This window comes from Pogona vitticeps, chromosome 4 (genome assembly GCF_051106095.1).
Source record: "Pogona vitticeps strain Pit_001003342236 chromosome 4, PviZW2.1, whole genome shotgun sequence".
NCBI lineage: Eukaryota > Metazoa > Chordata > Lepidosauria > Squamata > Agamidae > Pogona > Pogona vitticeps.
In genome coordinates, this window is record NC_135786.1 from 167,640,374 (window position 1) to 167,664,254 (window position 23,881).

The 23,881-nt window shown below is 40.8% G+C and overlaps 1 protein-coding gene across 2 annotated transcripts in view; it reads right to left on the minus strand.

Annotated features, from left to right (window-relative positions):
* GPLD1 (glycosylphosphatidylinositol specific phospholipase D1) overlaps positions 1-23,881 on the minus strand; it is a 52,178-nt gene that overhangs the window by 632 nt on the left and 27,665 nt on the right. For both annotated transcript variants that reach the window (XM_020781557.3, XM_020781556.3), the window contains exons 13-25: positions 20,585-20,708; positions 19,473-19,612; positions 17,633-17,819; positions 14,240-14,350; positions 12,860-12,934; positions 11,279-11,435; positions 8,948-9,089; positions 7,727-7,829; positions 7,542-7,635; positions 5,784-5,960; positions 1,622-1,782; positions 1,284-1,310; positions 416-466 (exon numbers count right to left, since the gene is read on the minus strand). In XM_020781557.3, the coding sequence (XP_020637216.3) occupies positions 416-466; positions 1,284-1,310; positions 1,622-1,782; positions 5,784-5,960; positions 7,542-7,635; positions 7,727-7,829; positions 8,948-9,089; positions 11,279-11,435; positions 12,860-12,934; positions 14,240-14,350; positions 17,633-17,819; positions 19,473-19,612; positions 20,585-20,708 (1,549 nt within the window). The remainder of the gene's footprint in view (positions 1-415; positions 467-1,283; positions 1,311-1,621; positions 1,783-5,783; positions 5,961-7,541; positions 7,636-7,726; positions 7,830-8,947; positions 9,090-11,278; positions 11,436-12,859; positions 12,935-14,239; positions 14,351-17,632; positions 17,820-19,472; positions 19,613-20,584; positions 20,709-23,881) is intronic.

Below are 23,881 nucleotides of genomic sequence, written 5' to 3' on the forward strand. Positions count from 1 at the left end.
AGTCCAGGCTGGAATATTCCAAACATAAAGGCACACTATGCACTTTGTATTATGAAGGGCAAGGCCTACCTCTGTTTTCGGTGGCAGTGGTATTTTATCAATTACAGCTCTGGTCCTGTACTGACTAGCCATCCTCTGGGCGACTGAGCATGCAGTTGAATTATGATATCCATGTTCACTTTTCCGGTACCACAAATATAACCAAGAAAGTGGCGTATAATAGAGAATATCAAAACATGTTTTGTCCTCAATTATCTTTTCAAGGTGCTATGGCTGGCAAAATATGTACAAGGAATAGTTTCTTATCCAGCTGGTGTGTTTGATAAGAGTTTCCACCAATATCATACATTGGTTCAGGAAACAAACTGTTGAAATAGCTGTTCATTCATGCTCTTTCCATAGCTTGTTTGCTTACCTTTTGTCCAGATTTGACTGTAATCAAGGAATTTCCAAATCTTGATTTTTCCTGCAATATGAAAGCCTTCTGTTATGCAGTGAAAGTACTCAGACATGTTAACGTTTTTGTCTTCATGATAGATGTTTTGATTCCACAGTCAAGAGATCAAAGGTTCTCTAACCTTACAGAGTGAGCAGAGCATTGTTGTCCTTCCAGTTGAATGCTGACAATGCATTACTATGAAAGAATAGCTACACTGCAAAAAGATGCCTACTGAGCTAATGGCTCTAGATTATTGCAGTCAATGAGCAAGCCCCTGGAGTAGAAAAATAGGGAAATAGCTCAGGTCTGCTCATCAACTGGAATTTCTTTTACATACCCTTTGAGCAAGCCTACTCTGGTCTCAAACATGTTTTACTCAGTCACAAATCTTCCTGAATTCAGTGTGCTTAAAAAGAGGCCACAGGTTTTCTAAAACAAAGCTCTCAGTAGCTACAAGTTGTAACCAGATAGAGTCCTACTTCTGAGTAGAATAAATGGATCCATTTATAAGTAGGTTTGGTTGAATCTTATCCCATATTTCCAAGCCATTCAATAACCTGTTACTCACTGTTGATACTCCAGTCTTTAGGGGCAGGTGAACAGCCTGCCTGTTTGTTCCCTGTGGATCAAACTGAAGTAACAGAAATTGCAAGATATCATTTATAGAACAAACCAGTTGTTTGCAGCCCAATACATTAGTTATTCTAATGGTTTCTTATACATCTAAATAACCCCCTAACTCCTATGTTAAACAGATAGAAGGCTAATATTTAGCCATTATTTCTCACGTGTTTTTTTTTTCAACCTAAATAATGCATTATCCCTTTAGGATTTGATTGCTTACCTCAGGGGAAATTATGACATACTGTGCCTGTGAAAGAGAACAAAAATAAATAAATTTAAAGTAATCACAAGACTACTTGTCTTTCCCAATGTATGTTCAACTGCAAACATTTTAAAAGGTATATGAACATACAAAAACATCAGGCTCTTGCACAATTTTTTCAATTCAGAAATTTTTATTGTATCACCTTCAGTTATGATACACCTTCAATGATGCAAAAATTCATACTGCTAAAGAGAAGCAATTCAACACATTTTTCAATATAGATTATAGATAAAATTGTTATTGGGTGTGGCGATCAAAAATCTCAAATCAAGAAACTAAGGATGATATCTTACCCATTCTTCAGGACAAGGGGAAGTCCATGATTTGCAGTTGTCTGTCACAGTGCCCAAGGTTGTCTGATTTCCACTGAATATATAAACACGTGCAGCTTCTCCTCCAAATATTCCAGCTGTGATGTCTTTGCTTCGAAGAGATGCCGTTACAATGATCTCATCTGCAAATAGGAAAAATGTATACAGTGTACAATACAACAGCAATTGTTTTTCACCAGAAGTGCAAAATGCCATGTTCATCCAGTGTAAAAACCTTTAGCTATAAAAGTACCTAACTGAACACAAAACAAAATTGGCAATGCTGAAGTGTTATCCATGACTCTAGGTCCTAAAGGTTGGCAAGTTTTTGAGTTAATTTGTGTACATGTTGGCTATAATATTTACAGTTGGGTCCAGAAATTAGACACCGACACAAGATTTGTTATTTCAGTTGTTTCCTAAAATAAATCCAAGTTACAGTTAAATAACGAATATGGGCTTAAAGTGCAGTCTGCTAGCTTTAATTTGAGGGCATTCACATCCAAATTGGAGGAAGGGTTTAGGAATTACAGCTCTTTAATATGTAGCCCCCTCTTTTTCAAGGGACCAAAAGTAATTGGACAACTGACTCAAAAGCTTTCATGGACAGGTGTGGACTATTCCTTTGTTATTTCATCATCAATTAAGCAGGTAAAAGGTCTGATTTTGATTCCAGGTGTAGCACTCGCATTTGGAAGCTATTGCTGTGAATTCGCAACACGTGTTCAAAGGAATTCTCAATGCAAGTGAAATAAATAGGCCACCCTGAGGTTGCAAAAAAATAAAAATAAATAAATCCATCAGAGAGAGAGCGGGAACATTAGGAGCGGCCAAATCAACAGTTTGGTACATTCTGGGGGGAAAAAACCCACACCGGTGAGTATGCAGAACAAAAAGGCCTGGACATCCACGGAAGACAACAGTGGTGGATGATCATAGGATGCTATCCATGATAAAAAGCCCTTCAGAACATCCAGTCAGGTGAAGAACACTCTCCAGAAGGTAGGTATATCATTCATTATCCTGGTATACCATAAAGAGGAGACTTCATGAGAGCAAATAGAGTTCACCACTAGGTGCAAACCATTCATAAGCCTCGAGAATAGAAAAGCCAGGTTAGACTTTGGCAAAAAAAAAAAAAATCTTTAAAAGCCAGCCTGGTTCTGGAACACCATTCTTTGGACAAATGAAACTAAGAGCAACCTGTATCAGAACAATGGGAAGAAAAAATTACAGAGAAAACTTGGAATGACTCATGATCCAAAGCGTATCACAACATCTGTAAACATGGTGGAGGCAGTGTGATGACATGGGCATGCATGGCTTCCAGTGGCATTAGGTCAGTAGCGTTTGTTGAGTATAAGACAGAAGCAGCCAAATGAATTCCGAAGTGGATAGGGACATACTGTCTGCTCAAATTCAGCAAAGTTGATTGGATGGCACTTCACTTTACAGATGAAAATCCATTCTCAGAGCCAGAATTATGAAAATTGTGTCAATGTACAATTCTTTCCAGACCTAACTGTACCTTTAAATTATAATGATAATGAAACACTTCACTAATGCAAATATTTCTAGTTATCACTGGTGCACAGCATCTTGCAATACAGTGGACCCTCGACTTACACAATTAATCAGGCGGGGTATAAATACAATAAATAAATTAATTAAATAAATAAATAAATAATCCATATTGGAACTGTGGCCGCAGGTCGAAAATTCCATAGGTCGAGGGTCCATTTCCCATAGGAATGCATTGAAAATAATTTAATCCATTCCAGCCAAAGAAAAAAAAATCCCAGGCTTCCAAAGCTGCACCTGCTGCCCTTTGCCTTCTGTCCCCACTGTCCTTTGCCTACCATCCCCGTGGGGACAGGAGGCAGAGGGCACCGGGGACAAGAGACAAGAGGCCAGTGGGTGCACCTTTCTAAGCCCCGAAAGCCGGCAGCGGGCACGGAGCGGCTTTCAGGCGGATTGGCTTTTGGGGCTTAGAAAGCTGCCCCTACTACCCTCTTGTCTCCTGTCCACAGGGGGCAGAGGGCACCAGGGACAGGAGACAAGAGGGCAGCGGGGGCTGCTTAGAATTTCCCACCCTTTCCCCCACCTTTCACAGGTCGAAGCTCCGGCCGCAAGTCGAACTAAAATTTTGCGGCCGGAGCTTTTTGTACCTCGAAATTTCTGTAAGTAGGGACCTTCGTAAGTCGGGGGTCCACTGTATAAATGGTGACATTTTCTGCAGCAGTGAGCTTTCACTACAGGCAGCAGCACCTTGTTAAGTGTCAGAACAGACTGTTGGCCACACACACCCTGAGTCCCAAATATTCAGGGATATGGTTGAACTACCTGGATTGTTCAAAAAAGTTGTCTTGGTACACTAGTTCTCATGCATGATGAGAACTGGATAGTAAGAACACTGTTTACGATCAGCTCAGCAATAATCACAAAATAGTTTTAGCTCTTCAAACACTGGGAAGGTGGGATTCTGACAAATAAGAGAGTACAGATTGCTGTAGCTTCCACACAGCAGGACTGTACTGGTTAATGCATCTCATTGTGTATCCTTTTAAAAAAATGAATACATTTAATTTTAAACTAAAATGCTTGGGGTATTAATTAGTCCTGAAAATTTTTAATTTATCTATCTGTATCATGACCTATTCATGCTTCCCTGAGAAACTTGGTGTGTTTTCTATTATCTCCAAGCCATTTCCAGCACCAGATCTGCTTTGCTTCAGTAACACTTTTGCATGCTCTCTTTTTATTTTGCTTATGGAAATCTTTTGTTTAACCTGAAAACTGTGTTCTGGGAAAGCTCACCAAAATCATTGATTCCACTATTTACCAAAAAGGAAGGTTTCTCATTTATCCACAAGAATTTTGGATTCTAAGATCTGTGAATGGAGTTCCACAAGCAGAAAGGAAGCTTTCCTGTTTCCTGCTCATGTCTTCCCAAAAGGGAGTCTGCATTATGATGACCCTTCAGAACGGCATTCAGTATCATCTCATTTAAGATCCTCAAAGCTGTAATTCTATACACCAAAATTGAGGGAAATTTGGCCTTTTTTTTTTCTGGATGCCAACTCCCCTAAAGATCCCAAACAGCACAGATGATAGGCAGATCGTACGAGTCTAAAACTGTGGCAATCTAGAAGTTCCTTGTGCTAGCGATTAGTATTCACCTTGGATTAGACTTCAGTGAATTCAACAGAAGTTACTTTTGAATAGACTCGCATTATAAACATCCTTCCCTGTGATAAAAAAAAAAAACAGTCCAAGCATTAAGCATGGATCTGTGAAGAGCTCAGTGTTTAGTAGAGATGGGGGCATGCGTTTGAGCGCTTCCCATTTAGATCCCCCCCCCATCTGTTTTGCCTCAAAAGTCTGCAACTGGATGTGTTTACAGCACTTTCGGCCTCTGCTGCAGACCTTAAACACACAGAGGTCTGAAAGGCTTCCAGGTGGGCTGGGGTGGTAGGAGGTAGGGTTTGTGCGAGCCCCCATGTTCCTATCATCCATCGGATGCTACACAGATTCATGCTTAACACCTGATGTTGCATTTTGTAAGAAACAGGTCCTGTGCTGCCTTGCCTTATACAAAGTCTTCAGCTGTTAGGCACAGCTTCAACTGTGGTTCTCTCCCTTTACCCCACCTATTGTGTGTATCTTAGGGTATGCAATCAATGTCTTTTAAAACTACACTTCAGTTAGTCGTTTAGGTCAGAGGTCATCAACCCCCTAGTCCGTGGCCGGAGCCGGACCAGGCTGCAGAGACAGACCTCCCACCCCCTGCCCCCCGCATACACTCCCCTCCCCACAGCTGCTTTGCACGCACACATTTGTGCCAGCACCGGTGAGAGCACTCCCCCACCCCTCCACACAGGCGCCCAAACGCCTGCGCGAAGGGGTGGGTGCGCAGGCACGGAGGCGTGCAGGTGCTCCTGCACATGGGCAAAGGGGTGGGGGAATGCTCATGCCGGCGCTGGCAGGTGTGCGCACGCTCCCCCACCACTGCGCGCGTGAGCATGGGGAGGTGCCCCACCTCAAAGGCTCAGCCAGTCTGCAGTCCCAAAAAGGTTGGGGACCACTGGTTTAGGTGCTTCACAAATAAAACCCAGTATTGATTGTACTGGTAATTTGTTTTTACCAAGTCCATCATTATCCAGGTCACGCAAGTGCACATCTCCACCAAAGCGTGAAAATCTTCTGTCCCCGCTGAACCTGCTGAGCAGAGAAGGTTTGGAGCTCTCTGTCAAATCATACATCATAGTAATTCCTGCTTGATGCAGCACTGCTGGTATAAATGCAATCCTAGATGAGCTCCCTGGAAGAAATCAAGCATGGTGAAACAGGGTCAGGCAGCACTGTTCCTAGGAGAGGGTTATAAATACTGGTAGCAATAGACGGTCACTGTCCCTCAGAAAAGGTCATAATTAGGTGACTGGACGGAAATGTTGGCTCTACTAAATTCAGCTGCAAGTGCAAAACAGTGTATTAGTTTGGCCTAAAATATGTGTTTTTAGAATATTAAAAGCCTACATATTAGAATGTTAATGCTAGCAGGGATTTTTTCATTTTAGTCTAGTGATATCTGGACACAGTGGTGAGACTTTAGGGGCCACAGGTCTATTGTGGGGTCCACATGATGCGCATCAAAGATCCCTAGGATTAAAGAAAATTCAGGGAACAAATTTAGGCAATCCATCCAAAGTCATGGGCTATGTGGATCAATAGTCTGGCTCACTACAAATTAATTTGTTATATTTTAAATGTGACTCAACCTGTTCTTTGATTTACATGCAACCTTCACCCAACACAAGCACAGTTCTCAATATTATTTATTTATTTATTTATTCATTGTATTTATACCCCGCCTATCTAGTCATTTCGACCACTCTAGGCGGCTTACAACAAATGACAACAAGTTCTAAAAATTTATAACAATTAATTAATTAGATGATTCTATAAGATGGGAAAAATAAAAATAAATCAAATAAAGAGAGAGAAAAAAGGAAAGAGGACAGGAATTAACTGGAAGGGAAGGCCTGCCTAAACATCCATGTTTTTAGTTGGTTCTTAAAAGTACCCAGTGAGGGTGCAGTGCGAATCTCCGGAGGTAGGTTATTCCAGAGACGAGGAGCCACCGCTGAGATGGCCCGGTTTCTAGTTCTTTCTTTCCGGGCCTCCCTTGGCGTCAGGCTCCTCAGCCTCACCTCTTGGCTCGCACGGGTGACACGGGTAGAACTAGTTGGGAGTAAGCGTTCCGCCAAGTATCGAGGTCCTAAACCGTTTAGGGCTTTATATGTAAGCATTAACACTTTGAAGTCAATGCTGAAACGGATGGGCAGCCAGTGCAGCATTAACTAAATCTGCTGATAGGGAGGAAATAGGCAGCATCCACAGGCACCGAGAAGATACATAGGATTAAATCACACCAAATATAAAATGTGTTAACAGTTTAGAATACCTTTTCTCCTCAACTGTAGGTTCAGTAATAGCAAGCACCTGTTTATGGCAATATGGTTATTTAGGATCTGGAATTCTTAGAATTTCAGCAGTGGGAGGGGGTGCCAGGTGTTGTTCTCTTTTGATATGACAGTAGAGCTGTGGCCAATGTTCCCAATTAGAGATTAATTTAAAATATTGAGAATGTGTACATTAGGAAGAACTGGGTCAAATTATTTCCTCTATGAATGCAAGCAAGGAGAGGCCAGAATATAGCAGAGGGATAGACAAGGAACCCCCTAAAATGATAAACATAGTGGCACCGAAATCCTTTTGCTGTTGCAAAGCAAAAAAAGTATTTACAAAGTCAAAAGGGCATCATTTAGATTCTTTGACTATAAAAGTTATTTTATCATTTGCTCTGTTGCTGAAACATTGCCCCATGTTCCACGACACATACCTTGTGTGGGTGCGCCAACTACCAGCACTTGCCTGGGGATTCCTTCTACAGAAAGGAAACCAGTTGCCAATGAGGAACCAAACCTGCCCATTTCCTGCATATTAATTTTTAAAAAGATGTTAGGTTCTTCCTTTTAATAGTTTAATATCTGCCATCTTAAGGTTTACCAAAAGGACATACAGTACCTTGTCTCCAGTTAAAGCAAACCGGCTTTGTGTGCTTGGTGGGAGATAGCCATATACCCTTCCAACAGCCTGCTTGGTATTTTGAGCAAAATAGCAGCCTAGACTAGAACACATGATGATTACAATCAAAATATTAGAAGGAATGGACTAGTGAAACTTAATGATTTTTTTAAAAAATGCATTTCAGGACATAAAGTCACCACATTCTAATACATTTACCTTGACTGAAAAGCTCAGCATCCGAAAGATGCAGGTTCTCAAAGGTGCTCATTCATTCATTCCAACCTTAATTTTCCACTTAGAGAATGGAAAGTACAGTGTCATCTGTGCCTTTAAGGACAGGCATGGGCACATTCAGTAGATCCAGGCGTTAACTGTGGTATTCCACATTTCACCATAGGCCCCATATCCTTCTACTGCTGTGTGGTGCTAAGATTTGACAGCATGCAGCAACCAGAAATGGGGACATTCCACTTACATTCCGCTGAGAGCCCCTTTTTTTGTTTCTAGATATATCTGTTTGGCTAAAACAAATCAGTGGGGAGTGCACATGTTGTGCCTCCTAGTGAGTGGGGAAGGGAAGACCTTGTTTTAGTTGGGAAACTTGGTTCACTATGTTGGATGTAACCTCGTTTTACAGCCCTTTCACTTAATTTGGAGGCTGAGTATTTTGGGGTCACAAGAGCGCCCAGGAACACATATATCTGTCTAAATATATGAACATGTACCTCCAGCCCCAGGTAAGTATATACCAGAGAATGGGTTTTAAAAAATTATATTTAGATTCCCTGTTATATAAAAGAATGCCAAAGTATTTTTTTAATCAAAACAAATAAGCAGCAATTATAAATCACATGCAAAAATGGTTTTCATGTTTTAGCTATTGCAGTCCTACACTCTGAATGATCTCATTCCTCACTTGTCAATATAGGGGATTTATCAGATGCCCTGACCAACAACCAACTAGTTTTAAGTGTCCAAACCTGGAACTGAGAACTGAGGACAGGATTCGGTTTCTTAGGATCCCATCAAACCCACTGCCTTGCAGTTTTTTTTTCTGAGCTAACAGAGGTGGTCTCTGAAGTGATGTTCAAGATCTGAAGGCTTTTGGTTTGGGACTATGTATCTCATGCTGTATGTATGTTAAAAAGGAAAAATGCTGATTGTACAGACAGGCTGGATACAGTCCCACACAGGCTCATGATGTTAGAAGCAAAATACCCTGTGCAGCTTTTCCAGGTAGGGCTGCCAATGAGCAACAGTGTTCTGTTTTGAAGCTGAATACTACTGAGTGATGCTCCAAACCAGGCATAATCTCTTTCTCCCGTCACTAACCAATCAGCATCCGATACAGACAGCTGCCCTGAAAGATCAAACAAGAATAAATTAATCAATAAAAGACAGTATGCTTCTGGAAAATATTGAGTATTTTATTTTGTTCAGTCTTGCTGTAGAAAGTGGATTATTAATCCTATTTTTCAATTATACATATTAGATCTGATTTTTGATGCTACTATTGAAGCTTCAAGTCAACTCTAGACTATCTGAATAGACACAGCTGCAATTGTACTGCAAGTCTCCTTATAGTCTGTTTTCTAATATATAACCCAGGTGTTATAAATATTCGGCAGCTAGACGTTTTTTGGCAACAGACACTATAAAGACAAACAGTTATTGCACCACAGGACTACATAGGTTTTACACCCTGTATCAGAAACTACAGAAAGCAGCCATTTTACATCTTAATCATTATGTGCCATCAAGTCAATTTTGACTTATGACAACCTTCACAGGGGTTTCTTAAATATAAAGTACTCAGAAGTGGTCTACTAGTGCCTTCTTCTGGCAGTTATCACAGACTTTGCAGCTTGCCCAAGACAAACAGACTGGCTCTTCTCCAATCTCTGGCTCCACAACCAGGTACTTCAACCCAGTGAGTTATCCAGCCAGCTTTACCCAAAACATAAATTGAAGTACAATCTAATCCAATGCATGTTTGATCTTTAACTGTATGCACGAATGCAGCCTCTATAGGGATCAAACGACGTTGATGACATTTTGGCGCCATGTCAAAACCTTCCTGTTCCAGAAGGTTTTTAATTGAAATAATATCAACTGTAGGTCCTGATAGCAATATTTAGAGCACTGTATTTTTAATTGGAATTTTAATTGTTTTATCTTTTTATCTTTTTGCTGTAGTTAAATTGTTGTAAGCCGCCCAGAGACCTTTGGGTAGTGTGGGCGGCGCATAAGTTAAATAAATAAATATAGGGTATACCCTATGCCTGCAGTAAATTCTGGATCTGCTCTTTGCCACTTGACACAGGTTGCTGAAAGAACAGAATCAATGAATTCCAAAAAGAGGCAAACTGGACTTATTGACAGCTAAGGTTTGACACTCCTATTCTCTACCTAGTTAAAAATGACACAAATTTAACATCAGATAAGCCAATCTTTTAAGAGGTCTGTGAAAACTGTATCAGTTTTAGACTGCAACCCCCCCCTGGAAGAGGTACCTATCAAACTTGTACTATGTACAGGACTAAGCCGGAGTCTAACATTGCCCCCCCCCCCGGTGTATTTTTACAACTAAAGGTCACAGAGGAAAATCTCACCAAGTTTTGAGGGTCTTCCATAATTCCCCAGTTTGTTAGAATTTTTTTCATAAATGTTTAAAAAGTCTTTTAAAAGTTAACCAATTTTTCATTTAACAAAAACCCACTGTAACAATTGCCATTTCTTAAAATATGCCAATTAGCCTCTTTGGTCACATCTTTCCCTTTTATGTCCTTCCTCTTGGCAGTATGTCTCTTGACCATAAAATGGCCCTTGGCCCTGCCAGGAATGACCAGATAAACAAACAGTCTCCCACACATACAAAGATGCTGAATAAGTAATTTTTTTTCTGAGCTTCTACACATTCTTTTCGCTCCCCTCACAGAAGTGACTGAGACACCATTGGTAGCCCAGAGATTTGGGTGAGCATCGGATGCTTCCATGAATAACCACTAAGGAAATCTGATAGTTTGAGGTAGATGTCTCTCTCTGACTGTGAATAAGGTGAAAAGGGTACTCTTTTAGTGGGATACACAATGTAGTGTAGCGGATGGACTCGGACTCAGGAGATGAGGTTTTGAATCCTTGCTCAGTCATGGAAGCTCACTGGGGGTGTGGAATTGGTGAAACCACTCCTTAAATATCTCACTTACATTGGAAACTCTATTAGGGTCATTATAAGTCAGTTCTGACTTGACAGCACAAAGCAACAACACCCTTTTAGCAGCAGTTCCTTGGCATCTCCAGTAAGCACATAATGATGAAGATGCTTAAGACAGAAGTATGTTTCTGTTCCCAATAAAAGACACTGCTATGGAATATAAATCCTTTGCATCAGACTGGATCTTAGGCTTATGAGTTTTGAGTATTAAAGACATCAGCCGAAGTCTATTACTAGCAATACAACACTTATTGTTGGAAAAAATTATCACTCTTGTTTTATAAAATCTTTCAAAGTGAGCTTTAGATAAAGCAGAAGAAAGAATATCATGTCACCTTGGCAGCTTCTGTTCGAAAAAGAATAAAAGGAAGCCACAAGTCCCCTTTGTTTTCCACCACCAGGTGCATAAGGAGAGCCAACCAGGAGATCACGATTTCCATCTCCATCCACATCAACAGCCAAGAGTGACCAGCCAAGATTACAGTATATTTCCTGCAAAAAGTAACGTAGCAGCCACTCCAGTGATGAAACAGAACTGTCTCAATTAAATGTCTTTATGGAAGAAGCAATAACTTGGGTTCTGTTGCTCTATCTAGGTACTTCACAAGCATCCTTTTAAAACTACAACAAAAATAACCAAGAGCGAGCAGTACCTTTATCAGACCACTAAAACACCATAAATATAAACTTGGAGGTAGTCTCTGAGATTCGCCTATCTTGCTGTAACCTTTTGCACTGAATGTCTTAAAATCCAGCTGCTTAGTGTAGTAAGTTGCAACTAGAGTAAGCCCACTGAATCAGTGGGAATCTGGTGAGTCAACTCATCCATAAGTTACACTGATCCCATGGACCTCTTCTAGTTGCAACTTACTATGCTAAACAGGATTTCACCCAATATGTTGTAACTTTATTCTTTTAAGATGAAATAAAATTAAAATCCAGAGAATTCCCCTGTTAAGAAGGGGAAACCAAGCTATAAGGCTTGGAATTCTTTTGTTTTGTTCTTTTCTTCTGTGTTTTGCACTTCCCAGACTGAGGGAAGGGAACATATCCCACAAAGAGAATTCTTCCCATCAGTGGGAGCAAGTAGGGGTTTCTTTCATCTTGGATGGATGGAGTGGGGGGGAGGTACTGGCAGCTACCAATTCACAGTAATACACCAGTAAGGTTCCCTGTTGGGTTTTTTTAGAGGTTGGCCAGGAAATATGTTTTATATAAAATAAGCAGATACAGATTCCACAGGAAAGACAACTGGGACAGCAAGACAGAGAAGGTTCTCGTCCTTGTTTTCACACGCTGTATTTTGATTCCTTGGAAAAGAACATGCCCTGATGATTTTAAGTCTGAAATTGGGAAGCTATAATCCTTCAGAGATCTGGGTCTCAAGCTGCACAGGGTTTTAAAGGTAAGTATCAGCACCTTGAATTGGGCTGAGAAGTGAACCGAATTTCTTGGTTTTGAAAATCTATTTTCAATAGATTTGGTTATGAATCAGAAATCACCAGAGGCTGCCTGGCTGTATCAGTGGCAAAACCTAATTGTTACATCTACTAACACAAGATTGTGACTCATAAGCAAATGAAGTTGCCTGTGTATGAACTACTGTGGCTAGACTATCTATTGCCAGGAATTTTGTAGTTGGCAAAGGACACGTGAAGATGGCCTCAAGGGACAATACTGGATTGAGAGGTAGACACCTGCCCTTTTCTGGAGAGTGCAAGGCCTTCTAGAACAGGTTAAACACTCAAAGCCGAACATGAGAATGCTTAGCCCTGTCAAGAGTCATCCTTTTTTTTTCTTGCCCCTCATCCAGACAGATTCAGCATCTGTTAATTTTGGGTATGCTTAATTGAGGCAAACAGAGAGGAAACATTAATTATTGGTTTAAAGGTACCATCTTTTTCTAGCAAACTTACTTGACAAACGATGGTAACATTGGGAAAGCTGTGGTAGGCCGCCCCTCTGTTGCCAAAAAACACATACACAGTGCCCTAAAGTAACAGAAAACAACATTTGAGTAGGGTATAAATCCAAACCACAATACTTCATGATAAAGCATTGCATTCATATTTACCTCAGCTTTTCATCACCATGTTAAAATATGTATCCTGCCACAAAACTGCATTCCAGAATAATCTAATCAATCAATTTAACATTTAGAGTATTGGCACACACAAAAACTGGTCCTAAAACTATCAGTCAGATGATGCATATTTTTCCTGTCTTACCTCACTTTGGGCAGTGCCAAAAAGTACACCTTTTTAATGTACCCATATCTATTGAAATCTATATTACAAGCTTACCTGTGCTACATTTGTGTGCCTCATTAAACAACAGCCTCAAATCTAGAAGCAGCTTACTCTTAAGAGGAAAAGACTATTAATTTTATTCAAATATGAGCCCCCTCGGTCTGCCTTTGACAAACTGGCTTGTTCTTGTTTTGTAATTGAGCAGCTGAGAAACTGCACAGCTTTGTCTGTGTATCCAACATCCTGGGTATGTAGCACGAGGGTTGGTCCTACCATGAACCTCAGTGAGACACCCACTGCACCATTCCCTACCACCTCTCCAGGATGCCTTATGGAGAGCCATCAGGGCAACCAGCTGTTCTCCTCTATTTAGAAAACAGACATTTCCTGCCCCTTCTGCTGTACCAGGAAGCAGCAGAGGAAGAGGAAGGCAGCAGCAAGCTTTCCACAACTACCCCAAGCTAAAGCTGGACAGTGAGGAAGTGAAGACAAGTGAGGGCAGTAGGTAACAGCAGGCAGCAACAGCAGTAGCGGCCCTGGTGGCCCCTTGCCCATGGTGCTTGGTACCCTTGGAGAGGGAGAGAGCGAAAAGGAGCAGCCTTGTATAATGAAAAGGTGGCCAACGGGACACATGCATGTGCATCCAAGCGAGCTTGGGCTACCACTGTCATTGCTGCCTGCTCCTTTCCACTGCCCCAACTATTTGTTTTTATCTTTCCACATCTTTGTTCTTCTCACACAGTGTGGGATGCCTTGTTGCTGCCTTTTTCTTCTTCCTCTTCCTCCTCCTCCTCCATTGGAAGAGAAAGAAACAAAAAGCAGTAACAAGGCACCCACTCACCCCGCCACCACTGCAGCCAGGAAAGGTTTAATGGTCAACTGAGGCAGAGTGACTGCCTCTTTCGGTGGGGGGAGCGAGGCAGTGACTTGGTTCCTGCCTCAAGCTGCCCACGGACAGCACTGAAAGATTTGCATTGTCAGAGGGAAAACAATGTAAGAGAGAGGAATACTTGACTTAAAATAGGATCTGATCCTATAAATTCTTACCATATAACTGAGCTGCTGTGATCCTACAGATGGTGCTCCCACTACAAGGTCCAGTACTCCATCCTCATTGAAATCCAGCACTGCTATGGCAGAACCAAACCTTCCTGAAATCTTAAAAGGCGACACGGTGTGTCATTTTTCAGACTAGCCACTTTTAAAGTATAATCTTGTCCTTTTAAAGGATACTAGCTCAGATAATGTCTTTTGTTTTTCCAAAAGAAAGGACAGGGGGAAAGAAATAACTGTTCATTTTTACAAAAGCAAGCTGTAAGCTGACAATTCTTTCAAGGTATATTAATTCATCAAGCACTGATTTACAAAAGATAATGTCTGTTTATTATATTTAAAAGCTACATAAAATACTAGCTGTTAAATTCTGCTTCTTTGGGTCAAAATTATTGACTACAGAGACCACTAAATCCTTTTAGACATCCACCTTCCATTTTTGGACTCTTGTCTACAATTTTTCTGCATTATCCATGAAGGTGCTTAGCCTGAAGTAGAATTCCTCCATGAAAGCTTGCAATCTGTTTGATTTTTTAATGGTCCAATAAAAGTTATCACCCACTCCTACGTTTCTGAAAATGTAGTTCACCAGTGGACCTATTCATCACTATTGGAAGAATAAAATCCTCCCCCACTCTTTCTGGCATGACTCATCATGTAAGGTACAGTATATCTATTTTGACTGTACTAAGCAGTGAGATTTGTGTCAGGGAGAAGCAGGTGCCATATTTCCAAAACTGTTTCTCCTATTCTCTTCTCTTTTCCCGACCTCTTCCCGTCTACAAGGAATAGTCAAAAAGAATGTTCAGTAATTACATATCAAATAGCTGCTCAGAAAGTAAACAGGCAGAAACCAAGGATTTGTTTTGTTTTGTTTTGTTTTTGGTCTGCTTCTGTTTGGCTATCATATTCTTTCTGGGATAACTAGAATGTAGTCCGTTCGCAGCTTAGGGGGTCCTCCAGAATGCCACTTTTCCCTGCACCATTTCACCCCCTTTCTCAAGGCACGGTGACAGAAATCAACAGCTGTTTTGTGACCTGCATGCCTTTCTTTACCCTTCTGCCTGTCAGATTCATCCTTTTTTTCACCTCCTCTAAGCTTCCCTCCCCCGAGTCTACTCAGCCTTTCTCCCTGACTCACCCAGGGCCAGAATAAGCACTCCTCCTTCCTTGAAAACCTGTTGCTATTTCACTCCCTGCACCCCTTTGTCAAGAGTTCTCTGACCCTCCCAAGCATCCTCCTCCTCTGTCATTAAGAAGGCCACCCCATCATCCTCCTTGACCTTGCATCAGTGGAAATGGCATCGTTGCTCCCCCACCCCAATTGCATCTTCAGCTCTCTCTGTCTCCCAAGCCTGGCCTCTCCAACAGAATGGCTTGAGATGAAGTGCCCTCTTTTGCTCCCTCTGGCTTTCCTGTTCTCCCCTTACCCACTGCTGCCTTTCCTGTCCAGCCATGTTTTGAATACTCCTTCACCATACTGAAAGACTACCCATCACTCCCGGCACAAAGCAATACTGAAAAATAAACCATGGTTTAAGGATAAATGAAAGAAGGGTATGGGGGAAAGCACAGAGCAGAGCAAGAGAAGAAAAATGTCATATGGCTAGTGGGATAGCACTGAGAGCTTCAATGAAGACCCCAGTGCTTAAGGAGAACCAGTGCTACATCTGGAAGAGCTCTTGAGGGCATCTTACTCAGCTTGCTGTCACGTTTTGAGTCCGTGTGCCTGAATGCTAAAAATAAGGCCATAAATGAATAAAATTATATTATTTTTTGTCTATCGTATTTAATTAGTAGGAGCAAAGCCAGCACATGTAAATAAAGTTCTTAACCTGAACTGCATATTAAAATTTTCATATAGCTGATACTATAGGTTTTCACTATTCTTCCTTCTTTCTCAACAATGTTCCTTCCCTGTCCCACAATCATTACTTCCATCCTCTCTTCGAGAGTCCTCTGTTGCCCTTACTTAGTGATACTACTGCCCCTCCCGACTCAACCTACTGTTACAACATATCCCTGGTTCTCATCTCATTTGGAGACTGAAATAGAAAGAAACGCTATGATTATATCCACAGCAATTAAAATTCACTAGGATATGTTTTTATTTTATTTCTATAAAATGCTTTTAAAATGCTGTCAAAAGTGATGTGTAACTTTTGAATACTTTCCAACTTGAAAATGTACGAAAGTTTTGACACAAAAAACAATGACCAAACATTACTACAGCTGGAATTCAGTTGGTTTGGCACACTGTCAATTAGTCACAATTTGCCATGGCAAATTTTGCAAACCTCACGTGAACACCAGTGGCTGAAATGCAGTAAATTATAATTAGAGGAGGTGCACTGAATCCATGGAACTTACAGAGAAGGTGACCTAACAAATCCACAGTACTTCAAGGGCCTACTATGGTTGCAACTTACTATACTAAGCAACAGGATTTCAGTCAATATGTTACATCAAACATGGGTCTCAAACTTATATCAACAAAAGAATCCTCATTTGATTTGATCATCAGTTAACAGAGCAGGAAGGGACAGCATCTGGGCCTCACCTTCTAGGCCTTCCAGAAAGCATGACTACTAATAAGGCACTGTGAAACCTATAGCCCAAAACACTTTAAGAATGAAACATTCCCCACCATGTAGTTACAATGTATGTTTCATTTTGCTTTTTAAAGAATACTTAAACCCAACTTCTCCCAGAAACTAAATTACTGGCACTGCTGGTAGAAAAGAACAAATGTGTCAAGGATAATTTCCAACCTGAGACAGAACAAGTGGTAATCAGAAGCCATATTTCACAGAGGTGCAGAATGCCGAGTCATGCAGGATGATGCAATGTCCACAATGATTGGTTGTATGCAAATATGTATGTGTGTATATATATGTATGGACATGTACAGAAGAAGTATGGATCTCTTCTTTGGATGTCATGCTGTCATGCTGCTGGTTTGTACTGTTGTATATACTGTACATACATTTTGGTGTTAGAAGAAGCTGTCTGTGTTTGTGTGGTCAATTGGACTTCCTGGACTGAGACAAAAGTTCTGCTAACTTTATGCCAACAAGGGGTTATGGGCCCAGAGACGTCTGCCTTGCGCCAGAGAAGCCGGTGGGTGCCAGACGGTACCACAGAGGCAAGAGGAACCAGTCCAGAAAGGTGAGAGTCCTGCCATTCAGATCCCAGGAGGGGTAAAGGATAGAGCTGTTGGAAGGATTTGGTGTTGGAAGAAGCTGCCTGTGTTTGTGTGATCAATTGGACTGCCTGGACTGGGACAAAAGCTCTGCTAATTTACACTAACAAAATGGGACTGGACATAACTGACCTGAAACACAAACTAAGCATTTTCAATGCCCAACATCTGACTTGTTTTCTTACCTTACTTCCCTCTAGGATTTCATCTGCTTCCTGGTCTAGATCCAAATCTCCACGAGGCAAACCTGACTGATTACCATACACAATATATACACGTCCTGTCTGAATGCGTCCCAGTTGGCTATATCCTGGTGCTCCAACCACTAGATCATCATAGCCATCCTGGTTTAAATCAGCTGACGTCATTGCCCTGGAGAGCAAATAAAATAATTTTCTCTTTTTATACACTTATATTCTTGATCTTCAGCATTTTTTTCTCTATCGGAAAAAGTTTTTCTCTGTCAGAGTTGACACTCTTCATCTGATATTAATACATAAGGGCACTGCATTTAAATGAATGCTCATTTGTGTATGATGGTGTGGCACAATCATGAAACAAAATTAATTAGGCTATCAAATAATTAATTAGGCTATCAAGCTATCAGATGTTGGCTTCAGTCCATGCCCTGGTGGTCAGTATAATATAATTCCCTAAGTTTCCAGATGGTTGACTTTACCAAATAGTTCTAGTATTTTACAGTGCAATCTTACAAATTTCCAAATAGTATATAGGATTGAAACCATAAACCCAGTAAGTTCAATCACTCCCACTGGAGATAAAAGCTGTTTCAAACAAGATGATTTCCTGCACTTCTGTGTGGAAAAACTTTGAGTAAGGAACACATGCCATGGTATTTTAAACATACTGGAGGCACCTATGTTAGTTTGCAGCAGCATAAACCAAAAAAATAATCTTGGGATAGTTGTTGAAGGTTTTTCGGGCTATTTGGCCATGTTCTGGAGTTTTTCTTCCTAACATTTCGCCAGTCTCTGTGGCGGCATCGTCAGAGAACACGAGTTAGAACTCTGTGTTCTTGGTATACCTTAATGTCATATTTAGTATACAGTGGTGCCTTGCTTGACAAGGATAATTCGTTCCATTCAAATTGCTGTTAAGTGAAATCCTCGTCAAGCAAAACAAAAAAGCCCATTGAAATGCATTGAAAACCCAGTTCAATGCGTTCCAATGGGCGAAATACCTCAGCGTCCAGCAAAGATCTTCCATAGGGTGGCCATTTTTGGTGCCTGTAAAGTGAGGAATCTGTCCTAAAACACAGCAGGGAGCCATTTTAAACAGCGGGTGGCCATTTTGAAGACCCGACAATCAGATGTAAAGATCGCCATTAAGCAAAAAATTTTTGCCTATTAAGACATTGTTTTGCGATCGCAAAAGCAATCGCAAAAACTTCATCGTCAAGCAATTTCCTTGTCTAACGAGATAATCATCAAGCGAGGCACCACTGTATGTGTTTTCATGTGTTCTGTAGCCCCTTCCTCACATGCAAAAGGAAATACAGGGACATGTTTAATATTTTACAGAGTTTCCATATAGTAGGAAATACATTAAAAATGTGAGTTTGTCATGTTACAGCATACTGCAGGGAAAATGTCATTATATACAGTTGGTTTTCCTACATGAAAGTGACATCGAAGGAAAACTATCTAAAACAAGTCTAAATCATCGTACATGAAAATCCAATTAAATAGAATGAATGAATGAATGAATGAATGAATGAATGAATGAATGAATGAATGAATGAATAAATAAATAAATAAATAAATAAATAAATAAATAAATAAATATTCTGTGGCTTTGTTGATAAATGACATACTTGCTAAAACCAAATATGGAATACAGCTGTATATTGCACATCAATTAGACTGAAAAATAATTATCAAAGTATCTTATCTGTGAAGAATCTTAATAAGTATATAAACAAATGAAATGTGGTTGTTTCTAGATATCCTAGTATGGCTACTGAAGATGTTCTATCAAGCAAACTACCAAACAATCAGCACTCACCATCCAAGTTTAGCATACGGAGTAAGCAGAAAGTAGGAAGCCGTGGGCTTGGTAATGTAGTTAGAAGATTGCTGCTGTGTGACCGTCAGCACATTCCACAAAGTCTTTGTAGTGGCACTACTGCTGAACTGAAGAAAGTTCTAAAAATATATATGGAAATAAAGAGACAGGTTAACGCTCTAGTCATTTGATGGTTGCTGAGATAGTGGAGACCTCCATTATTTGGTACCATGTACACAATATCTCTCTTGTGAAAACCTCAGTATAATGAAAGGGGCTGTCCAAGGTGTATCTGTTTCTACACAACTCATTTACTTAAAATATTTTCATACTGACCTCTAAGGCAAACATAGCTAGAACATCAGCATAAAACAACAGCAAGATTTAAAATAATGTTTAAAACAACAGCAATAATAAAAAAATATAAAATAAAAATGGACCTTGATCTATTGAAATGCACAATGGAGCAACCAATCTTAACACCAATTGGTAATTCCAGCGAGGATAGACCCACTGAATCAATTGCTGAATGGTGAATCAAAAATTATGGAAATCCCACTGATTTACTAATTTGCCTGGGTCTGCTTTAGCTGTGATCATCAATGGGATTCAAGCCAATGTCTATGTTCTGCTTAAATTCCCACATACTCTGTCCAATATAATCCACCCATTTTGTTTCCCTCATCCATTCCAAACTATGTTTTCAAGATTTCCACAGCTTCCCTGGGACTATCTGAAGTACACATGAGGCAAAGTTGCAGATCTTCTGCAAGTTAATGATGCTTAACCTAAACCTCAGCATGAGTTCTCCCATTCGCTTCTGAAAAACCATGGGGGACATTGCTGGAATCCATGTAGCCTAGCCAAGTTCTTGTATTATTACTGTCATTATTATTCTCATCATTACCCTCCTCAACATCCTCATTCAAAATGCCTTCAACATTTTAATAGAACAAAACAATACAAAACTAGTTAGAAGATGTAATTCTTCCAAGCACAAAATATGCACAATCGTGCTCATATCTAATAAACAAGTCACTGTATTATCAATATGTTCCCACAACCATTTCTCTGCTTCTTATCACTAATGTCTGGATGCCACACAGACTTACAGTTGCCCAAGATGGGGCATCAAAATAAACTCCTCTCTCTGTATAGTTGATCTTCTTTTCAACTGATTTGTCCAGGGAAGAAGTTACATTCTTGGTGTGTCCTCGTCTGGACTGTTTGATCCTACTGAATTAAGACAGTAATAACCAGGAAATTATTATGGGACTATAAAAATGGAAAAAGTGTCACTGACAAAATTTATTTCAAAAGCAGCAGTGTAATATGTATTTTGCTGCAACACAAAACTGAAAAACATCTTAATTTTTAAAGCATTTATTTTTGATTTAATTTATTGTAATTATTATAGACTTTACATACATAACATTTAATTTGCATAACAACAAACCTACAAATAAGTCCACTGAATGAGATCAAAGGACTATAGAAAAGAAAGTCAATTAATTACAATCAACTGAGGCTGCTTCCTTGTAGAATTGCACATTGCAGTCACGTAACTTAGATCACATTTTTGACCATTTCTCACATTTTAGTTAAATTAGAAGTGATATGTTCATCTACACCTCTGCAGTGGATCATATACCTTCCTCTTTTTGTGTATTCTCTGCTCCTTTCCTTCACCTTTTTAAAAATTTTGTGTGGGTACATCGGTATGTTGGCAAAACTACCTTGCTGGCCATATATTCATCTGGAGCATGTTTTTTTCCTGTTTCTGCACTGCATCACCCTCAATGGCAAAGAACCCACAGCCCTTTTGACAGAAGCATATCAATGCACTGACATTCCCGTTTGAAAATTATCTGTTTAAAAATTAAGGGAGTTTGTCATGGTGGTGGGGCCACATGCCAGATGTAAAGGCATTGAATCAGTTTTGTAGTACACGCTTTATGGAATGTTGATTGTACTGCACCGGTTGTAAAATGTGGAACAAATATCGTAGTAGACTCCCAGCGGGATGGATTTGATGCAGAGATAGTATAGAGAGGGAACAAAAGAATTGATAATGGCTGTGCATCGGCTGAACCAGAAAAAGAGGTCAAACTCATCAGGAGTAACACGGAAACATTTTGCTCGTGTGACCGCGATCTTAGTAAGTCTTTCCCTACAGAGATATCCTGAATTTGTATTGTGACTATTCTTAACAATCCTGCATGCTAAGTACTTTTACATTTGAACTTTTGATGGATTTAGTTTTGTATTTTTAATCAAATATTTATCCTGTGGAGGTCTGGAATTTTTTATCTTTGGGTTTTCTGTTTTTGTTTTCATGAAACAAACTCCTTGTTTTGTGCTGTATTGGTAAGTTTACAGCAGCATTTTATGGAGAAAGGTAGATTTTATACGAACAACATAGAAAAATCTATTTTCATTTGCTGTATAAGAAAAAGTCTTTGTCACATACAGCACTGATGGTACCTGTCTGTCATGGGTTTGGAGGGAAAGTTCCATCCTATGGGGAGTGGAAGGCGGGACATCAGGGGGGAGGAGCTGTACTGTATATATTTGGGGGAAGTCCTTCGTAAGAGAGCTGACGTGGAGAAGTGGAGTTGGAGTCTGTGGGTCAGACTGGGTCCAACTGTTCGTCAGATAGTACATACCTGATAGGTTCAGGTTTCTATCTAGGTAGCCAGAACTGATAGGTTCACGGTCTGCGCGTTACCTTAAAGTGTTCCGTGAGAACCAATCTGTTGTATGTGTATGATTGGGACTATACCAAGTTCCAGTATCCTATTTACCTGATCCTTTTATTTACCCTGTTTGTTGTTTCAATAAACCTTGTTTTCTTGTTTATTAAAATCCATTCCTGGTCTGGGTGACTTGGTAGAGCGAATGGTTGGTGGCAGCCTAACTACAGGGTGGGATACTCCAGTAGGTCTGGGGTTGCTACATTTATTGGTGTCCAGCGGGTGGGATCCGACTGGTCCAGTTGCCCAGTGGTCCAGCAAAGCCTTGGCTAGTGTGCCCAGAGCAAGGGGGGTCTAGTCAGGGAAAATCTGAGGGCGCGTAGGTAATCTTCTAGGCTTACCTCACGGGGAGGTAGGCTAGTGGAAGAACGTGCAAACTCAGATTGGGGGACTAGATTAGGGAGCTCTGAGGCAACCCGTTTTGGCGGGAAAGGGCTGAGGCAAAGCTGAGTGAAGTAACAGTGATCTAGCCTGTCTGCTGAGAGGCCTAGCAGAGGGGGTGAATTCTGTCTGGCAACAGTTGCAAGTGGGTGCTGGAGGGACAGCAGCAGTCTATAGAAGGCTGTTTCTGAGGCAAAAGGAAAAAAAGTCGTCGTTTTATTTTGAGGCGTGACTTTGGAAGGCAGCCTGGTCTGGGGGGATTATGCCCTTGACTCGAAGCCAAATGGCAGAAATGGGGGAAGTGAGAGAACCACAGGGAGACCAAGGTTCTGAGGAGGAATTTGGCTCAGTGCAGGATGAGAGCGCGGGAGAACTGACCTCAGAACTCAGAAAAATGCTCCTAGCCCAACAGCATGAATTTAGGATGAAACAATTAGAAATGGAAAAAGAAAGATTAGAGAGAGAGAGAATGGAAAGAGAAGAAAGATTGGAGAGAGAGAGGATGGCGTTTGAGTTAAGAAAATTGGAAATGATGAACCAGAACAATAATAACAATAGAGATTCTGAGGTGGGCCAATTGTCTAAAACTGACTTGAAGAAATTCCCTGTGTACAACAAGGGAGATTGCCCTGAGGTGTTCTTTTCCCTCGTGGAAAGAGCGTTTGTGGACTTCTCAGTAAGGGAAACTGAGAAGATGACCATTATGCGATCTTTAATCAGTGGCAGCCTGGCAGAAGTCTATGCAGAGATGCCAGTGGAACTGCTGAAAGACTTCGCTGAGTTTAAAAAACTGGTGTTTGCCCGGCATGGGATAAATGCTGAACAGCTGAGGCAAAAATTCAGGTCACTCACAAAAAAACCAGAGCAGACTTTTACCCAAGTGGGGGCCCAACTGGTGAGGTTGCTAGAGAAATGGCTGTCTCAGGAGGGGACAGAGACCTTCCAGCAGCTCAAAGACCTGATAGCGCTGGAGCAATTTTATTCAGTCCTGCATGGGGAACTAAAGTTCCATGTGAGAGAGAGGAAACCGAAAACTGTGACAGAAGCGGCGGAGATCGCAGATTTTATTTCCCAAATAAGGAAGCCCTTAGGTGCTGAGGGGAAAACTGTGGGTAAGCCCAAAGAAACCTACAGCAGGTACGCTCAGGGACCAGGGAAAAACCAGCAAGGGGGAGGGGCCCATGTTGAAGGGAAGCCCTCTGACATGAAACCACCAAGACCTCAGATTTTGGAGGGAAAACCAAAAACAGAGGAGAAAGACTCCAAGTACAGCAG